The sequence below is a fragment of the Mesocricetus auratus genome, unplaced genomic scaffold, assembly GCF_017639785.1.
Source record: "Mesocricetus auratus isolate SY011 unplaced genomic scaffold, BCM_Maur_2.0 Super-Scaffold_100007, whole genome shotgun sequence".
NCBI classification, from domain to species: Eukaryota; Metazoa; Chordata; class Mammalia; order Rodentia; family Cricetidae; genus Mesocricetus; species Mesocricetus auratus.
The window spans coordinates 15,841,414-15,865,081 of NW_024429191.1; the positions used below are offsets into that span (position 1 = coordinate 15,841,414).

At 48.5% G+C, this 23,668-nt stretch overlaps 1 protein-coding gene across 1 annotated transcript in view; it reads left to right on the forward strand.

The window, feature by feature from the left end:
• The window catches only part of Slit3 (slit guidance ligand 3), a 571,841-nt gene that overhangs the window by 533,635 nt on the left and 14,538 nt on the right, over nt 1-23,668 (forward strand). Inside the window, exons 27-32 of the mRNA XM_040748452.1 lie at nt 3,057-3,154; nt 8,430-8,569; nt 11,511-11,604; nt 16,993-17,130; nt 17,585-17,825; nt 19,836-19,966. Coding sequence (XP_040604386.1) covers nt 3,057-3,154; nt 8,430-8,569; nt 11,511-11,604; nt 16,993-17,130; nt 17,585-17,825; nt 19,836-19,966 — 842 coding nt within the window. The remainder of the gene's footprint in view (nt 1-3,056; nt 3,155-8,429; nt 8,570-11,510; nt 11,605-16,992; nt 17,131-17,584; nt 17,826-19,835; nt 19,967-23,668) is intronic.

Genomic DNA, 23,668 nt, shown 5'->3' on the forward strand with positions numbered 1-23,668 from the left:
GGTGATTATTTTTCCAGGACATGTAAATGACAGAAATCTCCATCTCTTGCCCCCAATTACTGTGTTTTCAAGCACCAAGAAATGTCTCCGCCTCCTAGATTTCTGTGCTCTGCCTGAAGAGCTAAAAGAGATCCTGCACACCACACCACCTTTTGGGGTGGGGGAGGATTCTCCCTGGGCCAAGTGGTACTTGCAAGATCACCAGTGTAGAGGGCCAGATTACAGACAGGGCTGAGGGGATGTCCCCACTGTATTCTTTTTGAGGTTCTCTTATCCTGCCCTTCATACTTCTAGTCCCACTACAATCCACGCATGCATCCCTAAACTTTTGAGCATACCCCGCCCTGCCTCAGGCCCTCGCCATGGTCATCACTGCTGTTATTTGCAGGGCTGCATCATCTGTGAGGTTCCTTGCAGGTAATGTGATTCTGCAATGCAGCTCACTCTCTGCAGCACAGGCAGAAGCTGAGCATCCCTTACACGAGTTGTTCTCAACCTTCCTAATGCTGTGACTCTTTATGGACCCCAACCATAAAACTATTGTGTTGTTAGCATCATAACTGTAATGTCGCTACTGTTATGAATCATAACGTAGATATCTGATATCTCCGATGTTCTTAGGCAACCCCTGTGAAAGGGTGGCCCACAGGTTGAGAGCCGCTATCTTCTATGAAATGCGTCAGACCAGAAGCATCTCATATTTCAAGTGTTTCTGGATTTTATAACACTCGCAGGTGTATACTAAGCTATCTTGGCGTGGGGACCAGAACCCATGGAAAAAGCTAACCATGATGATGCTTGCTTGTAATCTCAGAACTGGGGGGCTGATCAGCCAGCCAGCCTAGACAAGCCATCAAGACTCAGGTCCAGGTAGGAAACAGGCCATTGCGTTGGCTCAGCAGATAAAGGCACTAACCACACAAGCCTAGTGACATGAGTTGGACATCCAGGACCCATGTAAAAAGGGAGGAAGCCACACCGTTACCCACTGATCTCACATGTGCATGTGCAGAGAGAGAGGGAGAAAGAGAGAGAGAGAACCCAAATCTAATAAGGAAATTAGCCTGTTTCATTTATACACAGTCTGAAATCATAGGCATTTTTATTATACCTGCATTTTGAGCATGACCCCCATCTCCTGAGGTTAAAGGTAGAATTTTCCACTTGGGGTAGAATTTTCCACCTCCGGTGACCTGTCAGCACTCAAATGTTTGATGTTTTGGTGCACGTTGAATCTCTAGGTTAGACATACTCCACCTCACTCCCATTTCATGGAACATAAAAGCAAGATCAAAGCGAACTAGTCATTTCCTTCAGGCATATAGCAGCCTGCCTAGACTTGGCTCCAATCCACAGCACTCCGGAGTCCAGGTTTTCAGAGGAACAGAATAAATGGTCCAGCATAGAGGTGCCTGGTGCCGAATTCGGACTCAGCTGTCTGGGTTCATCTGTTGGCCGTCTGTTTCACTAGCTGCTGTGTAGTCTCAGACCTATTACCTTCTTTTCCAAGTCTGCCTTCCCTATCTGCAAAGGGGGGTGTAATGACAATTGTACCAATCTCATAGGGTTCTTGGGAACATTATATGTGATCGTGAATATAAAACACTTAGCATGAGGCCCGGAATGGAAAATGTACTCAACAACGTGAGTGAGAATTCATATTGCACTTTCCATTCCAGACATTGACTTTCAGATGGGGGCCCTGAGCCGCTGTGGCTCAGGGGTAAAGCCAGAGAGCCCCTTAAAGAGCGCTTTTCTCCCTCTCTCCCCTCTGAGAAACCTCTGTGTGGGGCATGGACTCACATAACGAACCAGACAGACAGGGCCTATGCCCTCCAGCTACTGGAGAGCAGCCTGAGGCTCCAGCATGCATGAGAGGAGGAGGAGGATGTGGGCCCACAGTGGAGGCCAGCCTGGCCCAATGCCTCAGGCTCAGCTGGCAGTAACCACACAGTCAGGAAGCCCCAGTCCCATGCCATCACAAGCACTGGCAGCCACAGAAGATGGGACAGGCTCTTCTCAGGCAGATGGTGAACAGGTGGTGATGGCAGTGGGAAGGCTCCCATGATCACCCTAGCCTGGCATGCACCCAAGTCACCGAACCCGTGGCTCAAAAATATATGCAGCAGACACCTCCCCAGGCCCAGTGCTACTAGGTCCTGCAAAGTGCAGCTTGTGTGTCCCAAGAAAGTACTGGATCCATGTCCCAAGTATAGGATCCTCGTCCCAAGAGAGAAACGGGAGCCCCGGGGCTGAGAGGCTCCCTGGGATGTTAGGTCTGTGCCTACAGTCTATGCCTTGGGATCACCCACTCAGAGCCTGTGTCCTCGTTTTTCCTTCTACCTGGCATGATCATCTCCACCTGCCACGCACTGGCTCCCTCCCAAGTCATACCTACCCTGAAGAGGAACCTGCTCCAAAGGAACTCTGTCTTACTCCAAACCATCGCAGTTCTCAGCGTGGCTTGGCCCTGGACTTGGGAGCAAATGCAGGCACCTAAGCTCTATTGCAGACCAGTCAATCAGAAGGAACTGGGGTGGGCTGTCATTTTACAGAACATGGGACTATGGGTTGTGCCTTAGTTGCCCCTGCTCCAGTTATGAGTGATATTTAAACCTCAAGAACAAATATCAATACCATGTTAGCTTTCACAGAATGCCTACTGTGTGCCAAGGATGTCCCATAATGCACAATGCTTCCTTCTGTGAAAGATCCCATGTAAGTCTCATAGTACCCCTGTGAGAGGTTAAAGGGCTTGTCCCACCGTCAACCGGAAAGAGGGGGAGCTGGAAACCAAACTCACCTGGACTCCCAGCCCATACTCATGCCCTACAGTTTAGGACAGAGAAGCCTGTGAACTCTGGGAATTGGTCATGCTGGAGCCTGAACTCTCCACACCCCTCCCCTTCTCACGAGCAGCCACCAGAAGCAATGTCTCCCCACTCCATCTCAGTTTCATCCCAGAGGCTGTTGGGAAGTCCCTGGGGTGTCCTGGGTCACAGCAGCCATCAGAGGCCTGTCACTCATCAGATGCCTTTCCCCCATCTGTTCCACAGGGCAAGGACTGCACCGTGCCCATCAACACCTGCACCCAGAACCCCTGTCAGCATGGAGGTACCTGTCACCTGAGTGAGAACCACAAAGACGGGTTCAGGTAATAGCGCAGCCCTGCCCTTCCTTCTTCTCAGAGAGCCTTCTTCTGGGTCAGCCTCCTGTAGAGGAATGCCAGTGTGGGAAGCATCATCCCTGCTCCATATAAAAGGAAACTGAGGCATTAGAGGACAAACTTTCCCCAAAGATACAAAGTACTGGTACAGGGATTTGAATCTAAGGGCCAGCCTCTACTCTCTGAGCCTGGAGGCTGTGGGTGCTGCTAAAGTCAGGGGACAGGACACTGGCTGAGAAACCCTCCCACCTGGCTGTCCCACCGCTCCTTCTGTGTCACAAATAACAGGGCTACTGCTGTCACATTGTGTGCCAGGTGGTAACTACACTTACAATATTATCTCTCCTAAACCTCCTCACACCTCTACTGGGGGAGAGGGGAGTTCAGCCTGCATGGAGCAGAGAGGAAATTGAGACACAAAGGCTAATGGTCGCATGCCCTGGCTCTGGCTCCTTGCTCTTCAAACCATGCTTCTAGTCCTTTTTTTTTTTTTTTTTTCTTTTTTTTTTTTTTTTTTTTTTTTTTTGGTTTTACAAGACAGGGATTCTCTGTATGCTTCTAGTCCTTTCTTACTAGGCGGTAACTCCTAGGAGTGGGATGGTGCCCCTGGCCCATCTGTCCCCCACCAGCTTTCAGGTGTGCAGTGTCCCCAGCTGTCGCCCCAGCAGAAGCAGATCACTGGGAAAGGGCTCCCACGGCACAGCGTGTTGGGCAATAAAGATGGGACCCTGGTGCCAGGCAGGCTCTGGGCAACGTCAGAGCCCAAATTGCACATAATTAACTATCAGAAGCCCTCCAGCCCAGGCTGCTGTGTGGTCTGGGGAAGAACTCTCCAGAGAACCCAGCTGGCCCATGCATCCTCCTGCCAAGCCAGCCCCACCCAACCCTGACTCCTGAAGAGTGGAACTCAGGAGCTATTCCTGTTCCCATCTGGAGGCAGCCAAACCATCCGCTTCCTGTTCACCAAGAGGTGACCATGGTGGTCCCAGACAGGAAGTGTACTTCCAGGGCTGGAAGTGGGTTCTGCCCCACTCAAGCCTGAGACAGGGTCCTGTGGTGGGGGCTGAGATTCCCTGACAGTGATTGACAGTGTCCGGTGGTGGGAGCAGAGATTCCCTGATGGTGATTGACAGGGTCCTGTGGTGGGAGCAGAGATTCCCTGACAGTGATTGACAGTGTCCTGTGGTGGGAGCAGAGATTCCCTGATGGTGATTGACAGGGTCCTGTGGTGGGGCTGAGATTCCCTGATGGTGATTGTTCACCAGGGCCCCACTTCACCATCAATTAGTCTTGGACAGTTTTCACAGGAACTGGAAACTTAACTATGAAAGACATAATGCCCAGCTCTACCGGACATGGGAAATGGGGCAGAAGGTTTGGGCAGAGGCAGGTGTAGGGGATGACATGTCTGTGGTGCTCCCGGGAAGAGCCTTCTGGTGCAGTGTTGCACTGTGGCAGGCAGACAGTAGAGGGTTGTGTAGATAGCTCCACAGCCCTCTTCAATCCTGGAGTCAGTTCCTAGGATTTCCCAGCTGCCCAGGGAGACTTAAAACAATGGAAACATTCTCTACAGTTCCAGAGGACTAGCACCCAACACCTAAGTGTGTGCAGGGTGCAGCTCTTCCTAAAACCTGTGGGAGGGGGCATCACCAGTCTAGTCCTGGATTCTGCTTTACTGGAAATCGTGGGCATTCCTTGGCTCATAGCTGCATCATTCTTGCTTCCGTCAGAACTAGAGTGATGACTCAGTGGTTATGCTCACTGGCTACTCTTCCAGAGGGCCTAGGTTTGGTTCCCAGCACTTTTAGGGTAGCGCACAACAGTCTGCAACTCCAGTTCCAGTGATCTGCTGCCCTCTTCAGGTGCCTATGGGTACTGCATGCACATGGTACACAAACATACACAGGTAAAATAACCATATACATAAACTATTTTTAAAGTATATGAAAAAATCATATACTTTTCTGCCTAGAGTATTAGAAAATAATAAATTTATTTTAAGCAATTCCCAGAGATGTGCATATATTATATATTATTAATTATTATATTATTAATATGTATTTACTATTTATTAAAGACATGGACAAATTTGTATACTAATAAAATTAATTAAATGTTGGCTAAATATTTGATATTGTAGGACGTAGAGCACCGTCAATGTTTTTTAGAATTGATAGAATCTTTTATTTTAAAACCACCAACTCTTAGAATAGCACTTAGCATAATGATGTAGTATAAAATGGCAGAAGTATATTTAGGACTATTTCAAAAATTGTTGGACATTCTATACTCAAACCAAGCCAAAATCCATTTAACAACTTTTTATGACACTCGTCAGCGACTCTGGTAGCATTTTTAGAATATTATTTACTCCTTGACAATTTCACACATGTGTACAATGTATCTTGATCATATCCAATCCCAATAACCCAGATCTCTATTAATACATCTGCCTTCTATCTTCAAGTCCCTTTGATTTAATAACTCACTGGTCCCAGTTAGTACTACCTGCATGCACATGGGAGTGGAGCCATCTACCAGAGCATGGGCAGCCTATCAACAGCTATACCCCAGAAAAAATGACCCTACCCCCTGCAGCCATCAGTTGTCCATAGCTCCTCAAGTAGGAATGTATCCTTTCCCACCCACCTGGAATGATGACTAGCCTGATCTTGTGCAGACCTTATGTAGGTAACCATAGCTGCTGTGAGTTCATGGGTGCCAACAGCTGTGTCGTTCCAGAAAGATAGTTTCACGGCATTCCTTACCATTCTCCAGCTCTTATACTCTTTCTGCCTCCCATTCCTTGATGTTCCTTAATGAGCCTTAGGGACAGTTAATGGGAATGTCTTACTTGGGGCTGAATACTCAATTATCACTTATCTTCTGTACTTTGACCACTCGGGTTTGATAGTAGCTCTAATCTATGGGTATAAACATATACTTAGAGGCATCTGAAAAACATGTCCGCTTAGCAAAACAACAGTATAAGGTTCCCACCTTGAACCCATGGCCACCTGAGCCATGGGCTTTGGACCAGGTGTTCAGTGTCAGGCAGGCATTCTCTCCCATGAAGCAGGCCTCACATCCAATCAGGAATTGGTTACACCCATAACAGTCATGACACTAGCACACCTGTGTTACATCTTGCCTAGAAGATCAATGCTGTAGCATTCGGGGTCTACCATTTTCTCCCCCAATGTCCTGAGTAGAACTTTCTTGAAATATGAAAACTAGTCAATAGAGAGATAGCTTCCCAGTCACTTCTAGCTTGATTTTCCTGTGTCCTAAAACCAAAGTGTCAAAGAGCAATTTTAATATTAAACATTCTAATACAACACAGTCCAAAGATATGCCAAATTGATGAGGAGTGGCGGGTAGGGAAATACTTAAAAATCCTTACTATTTTAGCTTGAAAACTTTATTAGTATTCACATTTTCTGCATTCGAGCTGCATATGTACAGCAAAAGCAGTGCAATTCACAGCACACAGAAGCCTCCAGTCTGTGCAGAGGTGTTTCGGGCACTGTGGCGTGACAGCATGCAGGATGCAGAGTGCGCGTAGATGCTCAGAAGCAACGCTGCAGAGAAGCCATGTGATGTGGCACCAGCAAGGGCTGCCACAAACACCTGGGGTTCATTATGCACTCCATTTTTTAATTAAATTTTGGACCGTGCTCCTTCAGAAACCTTTCACTGTTGCCAGAATTTTCACAATCCCTACATTCAGCTACAGGATCCCACATGGGGTCACAAGCCACCGTTTTAAAAGCTCCATCTTTGAGAACCCCTTCAAGGTACCTGATAAGGGCGGGAGAGACTTTGACATTCCCCCACCCTCTCTCCATCCTTAGCAACATCTACTCTGCTGACCAGCCATCATGTCCGTTGTCCCTGCCAAGCAATTCCAAGACCCTGGGAAAGTCCAAGGAAGGAATTGTTTGGGGGGAAACTAACAGTTACCACCCTTGTTTAAGATCGTTGACTACCTGCCCCTGTGTGGCATAAAGAATTGGCCCTTTGCATGATGCCCTGGGCCTGTAGCAGAAAGGGAGGATAATTTTACTCTACTGTTCATGAGTTCAATCCTCGAAAGTCCTTGGACTTTTGTAGAAAACATGATACGATTTTCAGGTTGTAAAGAAATGGGTAAAGTAGGATTCTGGGGGCATGAAATTTGCTTTCTCTTCATTTAGTTTGCCTTTTTCATCTATATCTAAAATCAGAGCAGCCTTGAAGTAGAGACCTGGACTTCAGGTCTAAAGCTGGAACCACTTTCGTGGATGTCCATAACTCCTTGACCAGAGTTTGGGTCCTGAAAGAGGGAACTTCGCAGAAGCACTTCATCAGACGCTAGCTCCCTCCCGCCCCTCAGCACTTCCTAACCCGTCTTCTTCAGTGCTGCCCAGGCCTTTTCTGTTCTCATTTAACTTCACATGCCCACTCCTATGAGCAAGGTTTGGCAGAGATAGGGTGGAGAGGTGTTCTCAAGCAGATGTACCACAGCAGAGGCACAGAAAATATTGATGGCCTTTGAGATAAGCTCACAGAGGCTCCTCAGTCTTGGCAAGAGAGGAGTCCTCCCTCTCCATCTCCTCAGAGGCAAGGGTGGTGGGACGTGGCAGAAATAGCAATAAGGGGGATGGTTCCAGTGGCTTTTGTCTGGAACTAAGTCCGCTGAGGGATTTCTCTGTTGATGTGTGCCCCTCCACACATTTTGGTTGCATATGTAACATCATTAGATCTTATCCACACACAAGGTCACACTTCTAGAAAGTGCCAGACCAGAAGGCATTCCCTCGAGGCCTAGTTGCAGAGTTGTGACCTTGACCAAGATACCTGATTTACCCCTCAACACAGAAAGTCTGCCTTAGAAGGAAACATTATAGGGAGTGCTTTTCTGCTCCTCTTGTCTACTCCAGAGAGGAGCCAAAGAAAGGGGAATTCAAATGCAGCTGCAGGGATTTAAGCCTTTTCCAGGAAACCACTTCTAGCTGAGGGGAGGTGTAGAGGCCTTGCTGGAGTAGAGCAAGGTAGGGGGCCAGAACATTGCCTGGAAAAGAGCATCTAGACAAGTGACCTTGTAGCTTCCTAAGTGTCTTCCTGCCCAAGGCCTCAGTGTCCACTATGCTGTCGTAGACCTCCAGCCACAAGAGAGAACTGATGATTGTGTTTTTTGCTCCTCCCCTTCCTGCCTTCCTCTAAAACCCACCCTGTTCCCTGGCCCTGGAATCGCCTCCTTTCTGTATACACGTCCCTAAAGCTGTTCCTGCCCGCTGGGTTTTGAGGGACAACGGTGCGAGATCAACCCAGATGACTGTGAGGACAATGACTGTGAAAACAATGCCACCTGTGTGGATGGGATCAACAACTACGCATGCGTGTGCCCGCCAAACTACACGGGTAAGGATATAGAGGGACGTGCTCATGCTAGTGTATTGTGGGGTGACGGGTGGTTTAGAATATCACTAGAGAATAAGGGACTCCATTCTGTATTGGGACTGAGACACCAAGACAAGAAAGGCCTCCCCAGTACCCTCTCTGTCGTTTGTCCCTCTCCTGCTGCCCCCACCCCACTTTGGAACACACTGCTGGGACTCATCCACCTGTCTGTGCAGCGCTCGTGGCCATGCCTTCCTTTGGGAACCCCACATTTGAGGCTGTGCACAGAGGTGCTTTTACACTTGGGGCCTTGTTTAGTTCTGGAAATCTGTCTTCCACACCCTCTTCTAGGAGCTGGGAATGCAAAAGAGACTTAAGCTCAGGCCCAGAATCATGAGCTTCCGTGGGAGGGAAAGCCCCGAGGACAGGGGTGAGACCACAGTGGAGAACTTACCCGGCTGGCAGATACATAGAAGGCTCCCATGGGAAGGATTCCTCCGCAGTGTCTTCCCAGCCGCCCACCCACCAAAGCCCAACACCTCTGCTTCCTACATCCACAAACCCTCATGAGGATATTTAAATACTCCTTTTGCTTGAGAAGCAAAAATGTCACCAGCTGATGCAAGCAGCCTGCTTTGTGGTGAGGTCAACAGGAAGTGGTGTATCCCAGACTGCACTTCCATGAAGTCTTTAAAAAAAGGAACCCATAGACTTTAACTCTGTGGTTTTAGAAAACAGTAATAATTATAAAACATGAAAACCACTGCATATAAGAATAGCAATCTGCTTGGAGCTGTGACCCAAACTGACATGGTGGAGTTGTGAGTATTCCTCCTTTAAGGGATGCTGTTTGTGTCCCTTCCCGATGTGTTTGATTTCCATGATTTCTTCTTACCCCACCCTGCAACACCACTACAGACCTAGACATGTTGTGTTGTAAGTAACATCATTTGGAAATCCAAAAGTAAGACAAGGAGAAAATGTGAAGGTGCCATTTCGGGGCTGCCATCCCCTAGTCCATGGAGCCCAGCTCTTCCGTGAAGTGGAGCAGGAGGGGGGGATATACAGGTGGGATCTGGAAGAAGTTGTCATGTCTGCAGAGGCAGAAGTGCAGAAACTCTTTGCCTCTCGGTAACTTTACTGTCAAACCCTCAGCTCAAGAGCCAGGGGTTCCCAAGAACAACTTTGGAACTCCTGACCATCCTAGATGCAGACAAGCCCTTTGTGCTGGGAGCATGTGCATCTTCTGAGAACATGGGGATAACCAAGGGTTGGCATTGGCAACAGACAACCATTACTGGGTACTTAGTATATGCAGAACACTGACATTAAGTCTGTGGTATGGCTCAGGGCTTCTCTTACCTAAGACAAGAGGAAGCCCTTTGCAGCATTAAATCTTTGTTCCAGAAGACTATGCTCAGTGCCAAAGTAGGATCACAGTGCCAGCAGCTAAGGAGAGGGTAGACAGGCTCAAATTAGCTCTGTAGCAGAGACCGACTTTAAAGAAATGCCCAGCATGCAGATGGGCATGGAGGCGGGGACCTGAGGTATGTCTTCTGCCCCATTTCCATGCAGCCCACCTGATATTTGCAGGTGACCAGGCCACTGCAGTGCAATTGGCATCTGAGAGGGGAGTGTTATGGCTTCTCTGTCTCAAAAAGCATGCACATCCTACCCAGATACTTGACTGTGTCCCCGAGTCTCTGCAGGGGACTAGGAAGAATTCTTCTCCCTGACCAAATGCTAAGAGATACTGTTCAGGTCCAAATCAAGGAATGGCAGGGGTCAACCTGTCCCCACCACAGCACAGACCAGTCTCCTGCAGCCACTGGCCAGCCACCTATATACTTCTTATCCCTTTTAGTTTCCTATTTGTTCCTGACCTCAACCCCCTGGCCTTCTGGGAAAGGGCTTCTAAGGTTAGAAATTTTCCTCTCTTAGATCACCTTCTAATTGGCTTTATGAAAATAAAATCCAGGCTCAGTAGTTCAAAGCACTGGCTGCTCTTTCAGAGGACCTGGGTTTGAGTCCCAGCACCCACATGGTGCTCACAGCCATCTCTAACTCCAATACTGTGGGATCTGATGCCCTCTACTGGCCTCCACAGGTACCAGGCATGAATGTGGTCACAGACATACATTCAGGCAAAACACCTATACACATAAAAATAAAAAGGGAAATTAAATAAAATCCTGGCCTTAGACTCATTCGCTATGATGCAGTCCCGCCTCCTCACCCTGTAACTACATTTCTAACACATATTTTCAGGTGATGCAGGCTTATCAGATTTAATTCATGCTCACCATCCCTGGGTACTTATGACACATTAATCATGTTGCAGCGCTGTGGACTTCAAAGGTAGTATATCCAGAGATCAGAACTGCAGGCTCCTTCATTTCCTGCTCTGAAGCATCCAACTGACTTTCTTGACTATAGCAGATGTAACAAGTCTGGTCCATTTTCCCAGGAAGCTCCCCTGACCTCCTAAGCAATGTTATGAGTCCCCCCCTTTTGTCCACAGTTCACTGTCATGGTGGCATTCACAACTGTTTGTGAATGTTTGCAGATTACTCTCGCTAAGCAATGGACGAGGATAAGACTGGTTACTGTTGTGTTCCCAGCACCTGGTACAGTGCCTCCCAGTCAATAAATAGATGGTGAATAAGAAAATAATCAACATGAATAGGCGTATCCCAAGCTCAGGGCCTAACCTGTGGCTCCAGAAAAGTCAAAAACATCAGCCAGATGGTGTTGAGTGGCAAGGAGAGACCCCAGGGACCTTCTCACTGGCACTCTAGGGAAACTGAGTCAGGAGTCCAGTAGAAAGGATATACCAAGAGAAGAATGTAGGGCTCCTGATGTCTGTGACTTATGACCTAGAATGGAACAAGTCTGACCTTGTGGCCTTGGTGACCTCCAGTACCCTTCCAGATGCCTAATTTCTCTTTGTCATGATCTGCAGGGGAGCTGTGTGACGAGGTGATAGACTACTGTGTGCCAGAGATGAACCTCTGCCAACATGAGGCCAAGTGCATCTCCCTGGACAAAGGGTTCAGGTAAGGCCTGGTCCCGTGTTCTGGCACTGAGCCCTGCGGACTCTGCCTCCAACAGCCTGGGGTTGAGGCTCTGAGTCGGGTAGTGTCTGTCTCCCCTGCAGTCTGTCTCCCCATTTCCTCTCTCCTGTACTCTTGTGCATCTCTAGCTGACCCAGGCCTGGTCGTATTTCCACAAATTGCCTTTATCTTTTTAGTTTCTTCCTTTCCGTATCTTTCTGATGATAGAAACAGATGAAGAGATGGATACATTCCCTCTTCCTCTCCCCCTCCCTTTGCCTTCTCATTCTCTTCTGCCTTCTCCTCTCTTAGCATGTCTCTCCTTCCCAGCACTGAAAGGGAGGGACCAGCCACAGAAGGAGCCATCAAAGGTTGATCTACCATCTGAAAGATGTCTGGTCACCTACTCAATGTGTAGCCTTCCTGGTGGGCCACCTTCACAGTCCTGATTCCCCGTGGCCACAGGAAGTTTGCTAGACTGCACCTGTGGAAGGGAGATGATGGGACCAAGATTTCTGAGTAGGTTCAGCAGCCACTGCTATTGGCAAAGCATCCTCCATTTCCAGCAACAGAGGCAGAAGGGGACCGCATGAAGAATTTTTAGAGTTAAGAAGAGGCATCCTGTGTGTATCGTCCCATATGCGGTCTTGTTTTTTTTTCTTTCCCTGTGTGTGTGCGCACATGTGAGTGGGTGCACTGGCCAGCATGGCATGTGTATAGACCACAGGTCGGTGTAGAATGTTGAAAGAGAGTCTCTTTCTAAGCCTAAGTTTGTGGAACCATGACTGGCTTTTATGTGGGTTTTGGGGGAATCTAAACCTGGGTCATCAGGCTTGCACAGCCATCTCCCCAGATCTGTATTATCCTTTTCTGTTGTGACATCCTGGGCCTGTTGTTCATCTCCAGGGCAATTGTAAGAGGCGTGAGACCTCTGACTTTGCCGAGATAAAGGAAGCCACGGCTGCTGTGAGAGCCACCCTGATCTACTCTGCCTACCTGCTCATGCCCTTCTGATATATGCTAGGAAGGAGTTTCAGGAGGTGGGGTCACCTGAGTGCAACTCCCAGACTCCCTCCACCCCAGCATCCAATTGAGAGCTTCTACTTGCTAAATACCAGGCTGTATTCTGCAAGTGAACAAAACTGTATGAGGTGAAACCTGGAGATAAGAAACATGCAGAACCCATGCTTGGACCCAAAGCAGACTGCCCAGACTGGCAGCCAAGAGCTTCGGGAGAGGCAGGAAGGGAAATGAGTGGTGACTAGCCCTCAGCTACACAGAGTGAGGAGGTGGATATCATTCAAGGTCAAGTGGGCAGACAGCAAAATAAGAAGGCACAGACTTTGAAAATACACAGCGGGGCCATGGAAACTGGTCAGACGTGGGTGTGGACACAGTTAGAGCTGCCAGATTATCCATGATCCTCTGATGTTTGTTCTGAAAACCTCACCCTCTGCTATAACCAAGGGCCCTTGAGTCTGGGACAATACAGGAAAAGAAGACACCAGCCAAGCTTTCCTTGAGTCATCTTATTTACATGTCACGTCATGTCTCCTAGGAGACAGTATCTCAGAAAGTATATATAAGCAACTCAATAATGGTAGGGTTTTTGTTGTTGTGGGTTTTTTTTTTGTTTGTTTGTTTGATTAGTTGGTTGGTTGGTTGGTTTTTCTAGACAGGGTTTTTCTGTGGCTTTGGAGCCTGTCCTAGAACTTGATGGGTAGACCAGGCTGGCCTGGAACTCACTCTGTAGACCAGGCTGGCCTGGAACTCACAGAGATCCACCTGCCTGTGCCTCCCGAGTGCTGGAATTAAAGGTGTGTGCTACCACTGCCCAGCAGTTATGGTAGTTTTTATATTAAAATGCATTTAAACAAAAATTTGTTCTCCCAATGAGGCATTTTATTATCATGCCCCCCTCCCATCATCAAACACCTGGTATCCCACAGCAGCCTAGAGGGGCATTAATTAGAGAGGGTGATGCAGTCGGAATAGCCTTTCCTTATCTTTGGAGACACTTTAATGAGGTCTCAAGGTCAGGCAGATCTACTCAGAGACCCTGAAAATTATGAAGATCTCACTGGTTCATGTATACTGAAAACTGTGTAGTACCTGGTCTCATGAACACTTCGTGTTCCCAGTGGAGAAACTGGGGCCCTCACAGCACAGACCCAGTGACACAGACCCAGCTGCCAGGGAACTAAGAGAGAGGAGGAGCTGCAAGTCAACCCAGGTTTGGGTGATTTCTCAGCTAGACCCAGATACTCCAGGTGTCCTGGGCCCACCGTCACTTAGAGCCAACCCAGACTTTACGTAACATCAACATGGAAGATACAGCAAAATGTTTGAAAGCTGCTTCTGTGATCTGAGAAGTATGTAGATCCTTCTGTGGGTCCTCAAACTGGCACCTCCTGGAAATGTGTTAGGAATGAAGTGCCCTGTCCAGGACTCCCTGGGTCAGAGGCATCATTGTGTGTGCGTGCATGCATGCGTGTGTGTTTGGAGACAGTGTTCCTCTGTGTAACCCTGGCTTTCCTAGAACTCACTCTGTACACCAGGCTGACCTCAAACTCATAGATCCACTGGCCTCTGCCTCCCGAGTACTGGGATTAAAGGTGTGTCCCACCAATGCCCAGTGCTTTGTTTTTTTGTTTGTTTGTTTGGTTGGTTGGTTGGTTGGTTGGTTGGTTTTTGGGGTTTTTTGTTGTTGTTTTATGGCAAAATCCTTAGGTGTTTCCTTTGCTCCTTAATGTCTGAGAAGGCCATGCCCATGGAAATCTGTAGATACTCTCACCTCCAGGCCTCCACCACAGAGTTTAAAGGTGGGAGTAGCTTGCCTTGAACTTCATGTTTTAAAGGTTGGTTTTTATCCTGTTAAATGTTGTGCAGCTGTTTTGAACCTTGGCGAGAGTCAGTTATTTTCAGCTGCTCTCCAAGGCTCTTTTGGATCCAAGTAATAAAACTCAAATACCTGCCAAAGCTAGAGTTTGATTTTGGTTTTGGGGTTTTTTTGTTTTTGTTTTTGGCTTTTGTTTTTTGTTTGTTTACTTTTTGGCTAGTTTACAAAATAATGGGTTTCATTTTGACATTCTGATTCACATACATCATTGTGCCTTGTTCATACTGGCCTTGCCACCCTCTTCCACCCCTCCTCCAGGCCCAGTTTTACCAGCAGCTAAAATGATGAAGCATATCCCCAATGCCTCACATTTCTAGTTTGTTTCTGTAGAAAATTGACTTGAATCAGTTTTGGTGGCAGAAATTTCTTTAAAATTTTTAAGGATTTATTTTTATTTTATGTGTGTAAATACACACACATACATACACAGAGAGAGAGAGAGAGAGAGAGAGAGAGAGAGAGAGAGAGAGAGCCTGGTGCCTAATGAAGGCCAGAAGGGTCATCAGGTACCCTGAAAGGAGAGGTGTATACTGTTGTGATCTGCCACTTGGGTGCCAAGAACCAAACCTGGATCCTCTGAAAAACCAAGTACTCTTAACCAATGAACCATCTTTCTAAATCTGCCCACCCCCAGGTTTTTTTATTTATGTGTATATATATATGTGTGTGTGTGTGTGTGTGTGTGTGTGTGTGTGTGTGTGTGTGTGTGTGCAAATTCCTGCAGAGGCCCCAAGAGGGTGTCAGATCCTACTGGAACTACAGTGACAGGTGGTTGTGAGCTGCCTGTTGTGGCTTCTGGGAACTAAACTTGGGGCCTCTGTAAGAGCAGCAAGTGCTCTTAACTCTTGAACCATCTCTCCAGTCCTCATTGTAGACACTCTAGCACTAGAACTTAGAGATCCCAATTGAAGAGTCAAGAGTTTGAGGTCATCCTGGGCAGCGTGGAAAGTTTGAGGCTAACCTGACTTTGTTGCAAGACTTTATCTTTAAAAAAAAAAAAAAGCCAGAGAGGGAGGGAGGGAAGGAGAGGGAGAAAGAGAAGACAGACAGACAGACAGACAGACTTTGGCACACCACATCCCTAAACTACGTTCTGCTGCAGCTGTATGTTGCACACTTAGATTTGCCCTGGGAGAGTACTAGTAAAATTCACCAGATCTGAACACACAGGCCTGCCCAGGCAGTCTTCAGATTCTGGAACTATACCCACCATGGCCCTTCAGAATCTTCCCTGGCCATCCACTTACCTAGTTCTGGCATGACACTGGGGTTCTACCCCACTCTTTCTATGGGGAAGGAGTGCAGTGAGGGAGGGAGGGAGGGAGGGAGGGAGGGAGGGAGGGAGGGAGGGAGGGAGGGAGGGAGGGAGAAGTGTTTCCTCTCCCACCCCACCCCCAAACAGAGTCAGACCCTGAGTGTGTAAGCCACAAATTCAGAGCTCTTACTCACCCTGCACTCCCCGACTGTGCCCCCTCCCCCATGCCTTGGATAGATGACATTTAATTTTTGCTCTGCCCAATAGAATTGAGCTGATGGGCCGGAGAGGGGCACAGGTTATGCAGAACGGAGCGAGGCAAGTTAACACTGTGTGGATGTGTTTGTAGGGATGCCTTAGCCCTGGGTGCTCTCAGATCTGTTTCTAGGCAGGGGTTTCAGTTTTGTGTTAGCTCAAACAAATGAGCCCCAGACACCTACATACAGGCTTAGTGTGGATGGTAGGGAAGTGTGGTAGGGCTGTGAACCCGAGGCTCTCTAGGGAAGGACTGAACCAGCTGGCCTGGGGCTTTCACGAGGGCAGCCGCTTCCGTCGTGCCCTCTGGGAAATGAGAGCTTTTAATCCTTCCTAACTTGGTTTGAATGTCTGAACAAACAATAAAACAAAGGCAAGGGCATACAGAAGCCATCATTTCCTTCATCCTTGGTCATCGTGTCTATCCTGCACTGTCTGACTTTACACAATGTTCACTGCACTCCAGAGTAGTAGAGTTTATGGAGGAGTCATGACTTTGAGAGAACGTGCAAGCCAGAGAGGCCATGAGTGACCACTACACCTAGAATAGCATCTGACACAGTCAGTGTAGCTGTCACTCGATGAGGCTTCAGGGAGGTGGCTTGAGTGCTTTCTGGATGCCACTTTGGGTAGGGCCTCCCCCGCAGTCCCCTGAGGGTCTGATGAGATCCCCCTTGAAGGTGCCCAGCCTCGTGTCTGACACGAAAGGTGGAAGGAACCAGATCTGCCCCCCAAAACCTGTATGATGCCACCTGTGCCCCAGCCTGGTTCTGAAAACAAAACTTGCCCCTTACAACAGACAGACCTTGACTCTGAGAGCAAAGGCTATGCTCCGTGAGTGGAGCCCAGCAGCAGAGGCAGGCCTGGTGAGCCCTTCAGGGGCTAGAGGAAATGGAGAGAGAGCTTTGGCAAGGGGAGGCACACGGGCACCTGCCAGCAAGTCAGCAGGCCCTCAGCAAGTTTCTCTCCGCCCGTGTTGCAGGTGTGAGTGTCTTCCCGGTTACAGCGGGAAGCTGTGCGAAACAGACAATGACGACTGTGCTGCTCACAAGTGCCGCCACGGAGCCCAGTGCGTGGACGCAGTCAATGGCTACACGTGCATCTGCCCCCAGGGCTTCAGGTACGACCGAGGAAGGTAGCCTGGACTAGACGGCAGGAGGAGGCAGGGATGCAGGCCTGTCTACAGAAGTTAGACTTGAGTCCAAGCTCACATTGTCACACGTGTGTGACTCTACCTAATGGAAGATCTTGGAGCCCAGCTTGTGGGATTGCTTGGAAACCAAAACACATACACATACTTGTAAATATCAAAGGACAATCTGAGAGTCAGTCAGTCAGTTCTCTCTTCTACCATGGGTCCCAAGAATCAAACTCAGGCCATCGGGCTTGGCAGCAAGCACCTTTACCCACCGAGCTGGGTTATTTTGCCTCCATTGACTCAGACTTTTAAAAAAGAGAGAGGCTGAGGCTTAAAGGACCTGCTCCCGATAGAGGCAAGAATGGAACTTCCCACCATAACTCTCCTCTTGATGAATAACTATGGTTGTCTCCTCTCTCCCGTGTCATCTTCCCAGTGGGCTCTTCTGTGAGCATCCTCCACCCATGGTTCTGCTACAGACCAGCCCCTGCGACCAGTATGAGTGCCAGAACGGGGCACAGTGCATTGTGGTGCAACAGGAGCCCACTTGCCGCTGTCCCCCAGGCTTTGCTGGGCCCAGGTGTGAGAAGCTCATCACCGTGAACTTCATAGGCAAGGACTCCTATGTGGAACTGGCTTCCGCCAAGGTCCGGCCCCAGGCCAACATCTCCCTGCAGGTATGCTCTTCCCCTCCCAACTACCATCCTTGGAAGGACCAGTGTGGCACCCCTCAGAGTACAGCTGGAGTTTCCCAGATCATTAGCAAGCCTGCCTCTTTTCCCAGAACATAAAAGACAGTGTTCAGCTCTGCAGGAACTGGGCAGGCCGGGAGCAGTCCATAAGGGACCTCCTGGTGAGTCTCACATCAAGAGTCAGCTCCTTGCAATCTCACTCATTCATTCCTTAAAATCACTCCACCAACTATCCCATGCTGGACGATGGGGACTGGATGGTATGGTGGACAAAACAGCCAGGGTAGCAGGGAAAGAGAAGATGATAAGAGAGGATGGATGCTAAGAGAAGACAGAGCACATGCTCCTGGCCTGCGGGGAGGGATCAGGGAAGGCTGTCTAGAGGCAGGAAGACCTAATAGATCTGAAGCTTATGTGGCACTTTGCCTAAATTGTGGGGAGAAGGATAAACTGGGGGTGGGGGGAACCCAAGGAAAGAACAAAGGCCGGGGAGGAGCCAGCAGAGAGCTACATTTGCAAAGACCTAGAGGCACAGGCAAGCAGGACACATTCAGGGAATGGGAAAGAGTTTAGCATGAACCTAGCTGCTTTCAGCCCCTTAGCCTCAGGGACACAACTGGACGGTGCAGGCCAATTAGTAGCCCAGGTGCTGCTGGTTACTGCTGGGCACAAACTCTGCAACATCAGCCAAGGTTTAATCTGGAGCTTTGGAGTGAAACACTCATTCAGCAAGGATCTCTTGAGCACCTAAACACAGCAGGGTCTGCTCCAGACTGTAGCTGAAGGATACAGAACTCTCCCTGCAGAGCCTGACTGATGGGCAGGACTGTACCGTTGGCATCGATGTTACCACAAATAGGAAGCTCTAACTCCCCCCAGTCTCCTCTTCCTCCCTTCACTCTTCCCTACCTGAACAGCCTCCAGTGCTCCAGACACCCAGTTGTGCTATAAGATATACCTGCTGCCCGTCCAGTCCTCTGGAGCCTCACCCAGCAACGAGCTGGCCTGTACGGCAGCTTCTCCTGAAGCCTGGCTTCCAGCCTCAGCAAAACTTTTGTTTGCCCGCAAAGACTCATATGCTCCCCAGATGGCTCTGAAGACATTATTTGCTTCATGGGATACACTGAGTAAAGCTCTGGTCTTTAGCCTTTGTTTACAAAGTTAGTATGTTACAACATGCAGAGAGATGGGCTTCAAAGGGGGCAGGTACTTTGTTGGATTGTACTGTATACCGGTAGGAGAGACAGATTAGAGTTGGAGCCTCCTAATGTATATAGAAACCAGCCCAGTTTCTGTCTCTGCACACCAACCAGCCACAGACCGAAAACATTTTTTTAATTGTCACTATCTTGAACACGTGTGAGCAAGCTTAGCACCTGCCAGGTATGTCCAGCCCATTGCCCTCAGGGCATGTGTAGCCAAGGGTAGCTATGAATATGAGCCAGACAAAATCGGAAAGTATAAAACATTATGAGACTTTTTAATTGTGAATTTTTTAAAATAAATCTACTGCACAATTCTCCGGCCTGAATTTGTAGATGACGGGTTATAGCACAATCTCAAAAGGTTGGGCGTGATGGTAACTGCTACATATGCATTACACCTAGTACAATAGCGTTTTCCTGGTGTCAGGTTCTTGCCATTCATCTAGAGAAGGTGGAAATCACATGGGAGGAGTGCATGGATTCAGTGCAGATACTCTTATATAAAGGACTCGAGCACCCCTGAACCGTCAGTTACCTTGATGTCATGGCACATAGTGCATGCTCAATGTATATTTGTTGAAGCAATTTACTCAGTCTGCACTTGCAGTGTAAGCTTAAGTCTTGCCTTCTGGAGTAGACAGGCCAGATGGGGGGACAAGATATAGATTTGAATTCCAATCTGGTCTAGGCTCTGACTGAGACAGCCACCTGAAGAGGGTGCTCAGAGTGGGTCAGGAGAGGTTGGGACTTGGGTAAGACCTAACTCACACACCCTGGTTGCTCTCCCTAGGTGGCCACTGACAAAGACAATGGCATCCTTCTTTACAAGGGAGACAACGACCCCTTGGCACTGGAGCTGTACCAGGGCCACGTGAGGCTGGTGTATGACAGCCTGAGCTCCCCTCCGACCACCGTGTACAGGTAAAGATACCCCTCCCAGCCACAGAACATGTTCCTCCAGAGTAGACACCAGGTGACTCTGAGGCCTCCTGTCCCACACAAGCACACTTCTCACAGAGTGGCAGGTGGAGGGAGAAAGGTACTAGAAGCAGGAACGGAAGGCAGGCCCAGTGCGGAGATGACACCTCATTACCATAAGATAAATGGCCAGCTGGCTACTGTGTGTGGAGCCAGGTGCTCCAATGGAGATGAGGCTGCTTAATGAGGTGCCCTTTTCAAAATGTCATCCTAATCTTTTATTAGTTTAAGAAAGAAAGCAGGGCGATTAGCATGCAATTCAAGAAGGGGAAATTCAAGAGCACCCAGGGAACAGGACTGTGCTAAAGTGACTTTCAAACTGTTCTGAAAGACGGTGTTTCCTAAACTTGAAGTCTTTTTAACAGTCGCCCTGTAGGTTGGGCAGCTTGCTGTAACAAAATACCAGAGAAGACCAACTTATAAAGAGGGAAAGTTGCAGGGCATTGGTGGCATACGTACGTATTTAATCCTAGCACTCAAGAGGTAGAGGCAGCAGAGATCTCTGTGAGTTTGAGGCCAGCCTGGTCTACAGAGTGAGTTCCAGGACAGGCTCCAAAGCAATACAGAGAAACCGTGTCTCGAAAAACCAAAAAAAGAAATAAAATGGAAATAAAGAGGGAAGGGTTCTCTTGGCTCACAGTTTTAGAGATTTCAGTCTATGTCATTTGGCTTCACCACTTTGACTCTCTCTTCATGAACAAGCTGCTCACATCATGGCAGCTGAAAACCTAGAGAGATAAGGGGGCCAGAGTCCCCTCATTCCCTTCAGGCTATGTCCCTCAGTGAGCAGAGGACTTCCCACTTCCCACATAGGCCCTACTTCTTGAAGGTTCCACCACCTCCCAGGGGCCCTACAGACTCTGGACCAAGCCTTCAACACACAGCCTTCGGGGGACCCCTAGCTGCAGACTGCACCCAGCCGCTTTCTACATGACTGCTGTGCAACGCCCCCCCTTGTGCCCCCTTCAGCCCACATTCAGCCTGCTCACTCTCTTCAACCTTACCTAGGGATGGCTTTGTAGACACGCCCATTCACTCTAAATGTTTTCTGCCCTCTCGTGAAGGACAGAGTCCGCATCCCTCATCTGAAGTAATTCTCCAGAATGATAAACTCTACAATACTCAACAGTTTTCAGTTCTTAGAGCATTTGAGGTGCAGGGCAGTCAGTCCCTAACCTGTATGCAGTTCAAGCTGAGAAAAACTACTTTTGATCCTGATCACTTCAGCTAATGGACACTCAAGCCTCTACCAAATAATGATTAAAATTGAAAGCTGGTTATATTTTATGATATATTCTATAATAACCACTAGAGACTTCAGTGCCTGTCTGTGTTACCCTTGAGTCATGTAAAACCAACAGCAGGAGTCAAACTCAAGAAAAATGTACACAGAAGAGGCCACACATGCACACGCACACACACACACACACACAAGCACGCACACACACACATGTATACACATATGCATGTACACACACATGCACACACATACACATGCATGCACATACACATACACGCATACACACACATGCACACACACATGCACACACATACACATGCACGCACATACACATGCACACACACACATACACATGCATGCACACACACACACTTAGTGGAGTGGGAGCTGGAAGAGAGCAAGCAATGGAGGAGGAAACAGTGATTCTCAGAGCAGAGTGTGGTCCTGAGGCGGCAACACCTAGTGAGCTGGAGAAGATACAGAAATAAATACACACCTTCAGTCCTTACCCCACAGGTGATGGTTCTGCAGCTGCCAGGGAGAAGATACAGAAATAAATACACACCTTCAGTCCTTACCCCACAGGTGATGGTTCTGAAGCTGCCAGGGAGAAAATACAGAAATACACACCTCAGTCCTTACCCCACAAGTGATGGTTCTGAAGCTGCCACGGAGAAAATAGCAAATCTGTGTTTAAGGAATCTTTCAGGTGACTCTCATGAATTAAAAAAAAATGTTTTTGAGCCAAGATCCTACTGTGTCACCCATCTGGCCTGAAACTCACTGTGTAGACCAGGCCAGCCTCAAACTCCCAGAGACCCACCTGCCTCTGCCTCCAGAGCACCGGGATGAAAGGTGTGCGCCACATCCCGCTTGATCCATGAATTTCAGAAGCGGGGGGGGGGGGTTGAATGTGTGAAAAGTCCCTAGAGAAGGAGCTGCTTGTGTTGGGTTGTGAATGGAGAACGTCGTATGTGCAGAGAGGCCAAGTAGACGGATTGGGTCGGGACAGCAGCAATGACAAGAGACAGAGCAGAAGGCTCTCAGGATGAAGAGAAACAAGACCAGCCTCGGGCAGTAGGACACAGCACACACTGTCTCCTAACATCTTTGTTCCTGAAACTGGTGACCTTGAACCACGTGGGAAGGGCAGAGAGTAGGAAGGCAGGGCCAATGGCCGCCTGACAAGCCATATCCCTGAGAGAAAGCCCTTGGTGTCACTTAAAGGGTAAAAAAAATGGTCTCCCTCTACTTCCTTGGCTGATTTCCTATGGCACTGGTGGGTATTTCCTAGGGTGCTGGTAAGTGTAAAACAGTATTTGGCAAATGAGCCATGGTGTGGACTGCTCAGGGCAGAAGGTTAAAGACAGGCTTCCAGAAGCAGCTGGGCTCTATGCAGAGTGGGGAGCATTCTGGAAACACTATGCCAAGTAGGAAACCACTGCTACCTCCTAAAGCTGCTACCCGGGAGTTGTATGAGTTTACCAAGTCCACTAGGAAGATGGTGTGCCCTTGGGAAAAAAAATGATGTGCCCATCCTGGGGACAGAATGTCAGAGCCCTTCCACTCATAATCATAAGGGGCCCCAGACTCCAGAAATCCCACATAAAAAAGGTGATTTTTATGGGGCAGTTAATGTATGTTTATATGCACATCATCTACATAGTCTAAAGGCAATTTTAGAAAACATGAAGTATTTTTTAATAATACCTGTTTTGATTACCACCCATCACATGGGGTCATATGTGGAATTTTCCACTTGTGACACCATGTTAGTGCTCAAATTTTTCCATATTTTTGGAGCCGTTTTACATTTTGATTTTCCGGTATAGGAATGTTCGACCTGAACTATTATCTCTCACTCACTGACTTGGCAAACACCTGTCAGGCACCTGGACCAAGTGTAGGGGACACAAGATTAAACATCCCACACATAGAAGAAGACACACATGTTGTGTGTCTACCCAGGAAGAATCTAACAAGCCTCCCTGGAGGCTCCCAAGCCTGCTGTGGTGATACTTCTGAAGAAGGAGCAATGTTCCTGCCTGGAAGATAAGGGAAAGCTCCCAGAGGAAGGAGCCTAACTTAACACTAAGGGGCATTTGATACCTTCTGAATGCCATGCTCGCAGAGGCTGTAATTCACAACTGGTACTCTGTGAGCTGCCAGGAGCTGAGGGGTCAGGAGGCCATTCCTCAGAGTCACTGCAGTGACGTCTTGCCACCTGGAGGATATGCCAGCCTTGTATGAAAGCCAAGAAGCCAAACCAAAGCTAGCCTATCAGAGGAGTTGGCAGCCTACAAATTTCTGTTCCCTTAGACTCCCGTGAAAAAGCCTCAAAGACGGGTGAGCTGTCAGGGCCTCTGCAGACTTCACTCTCCTGGAGCAAGCAGATTCCAGGGCCT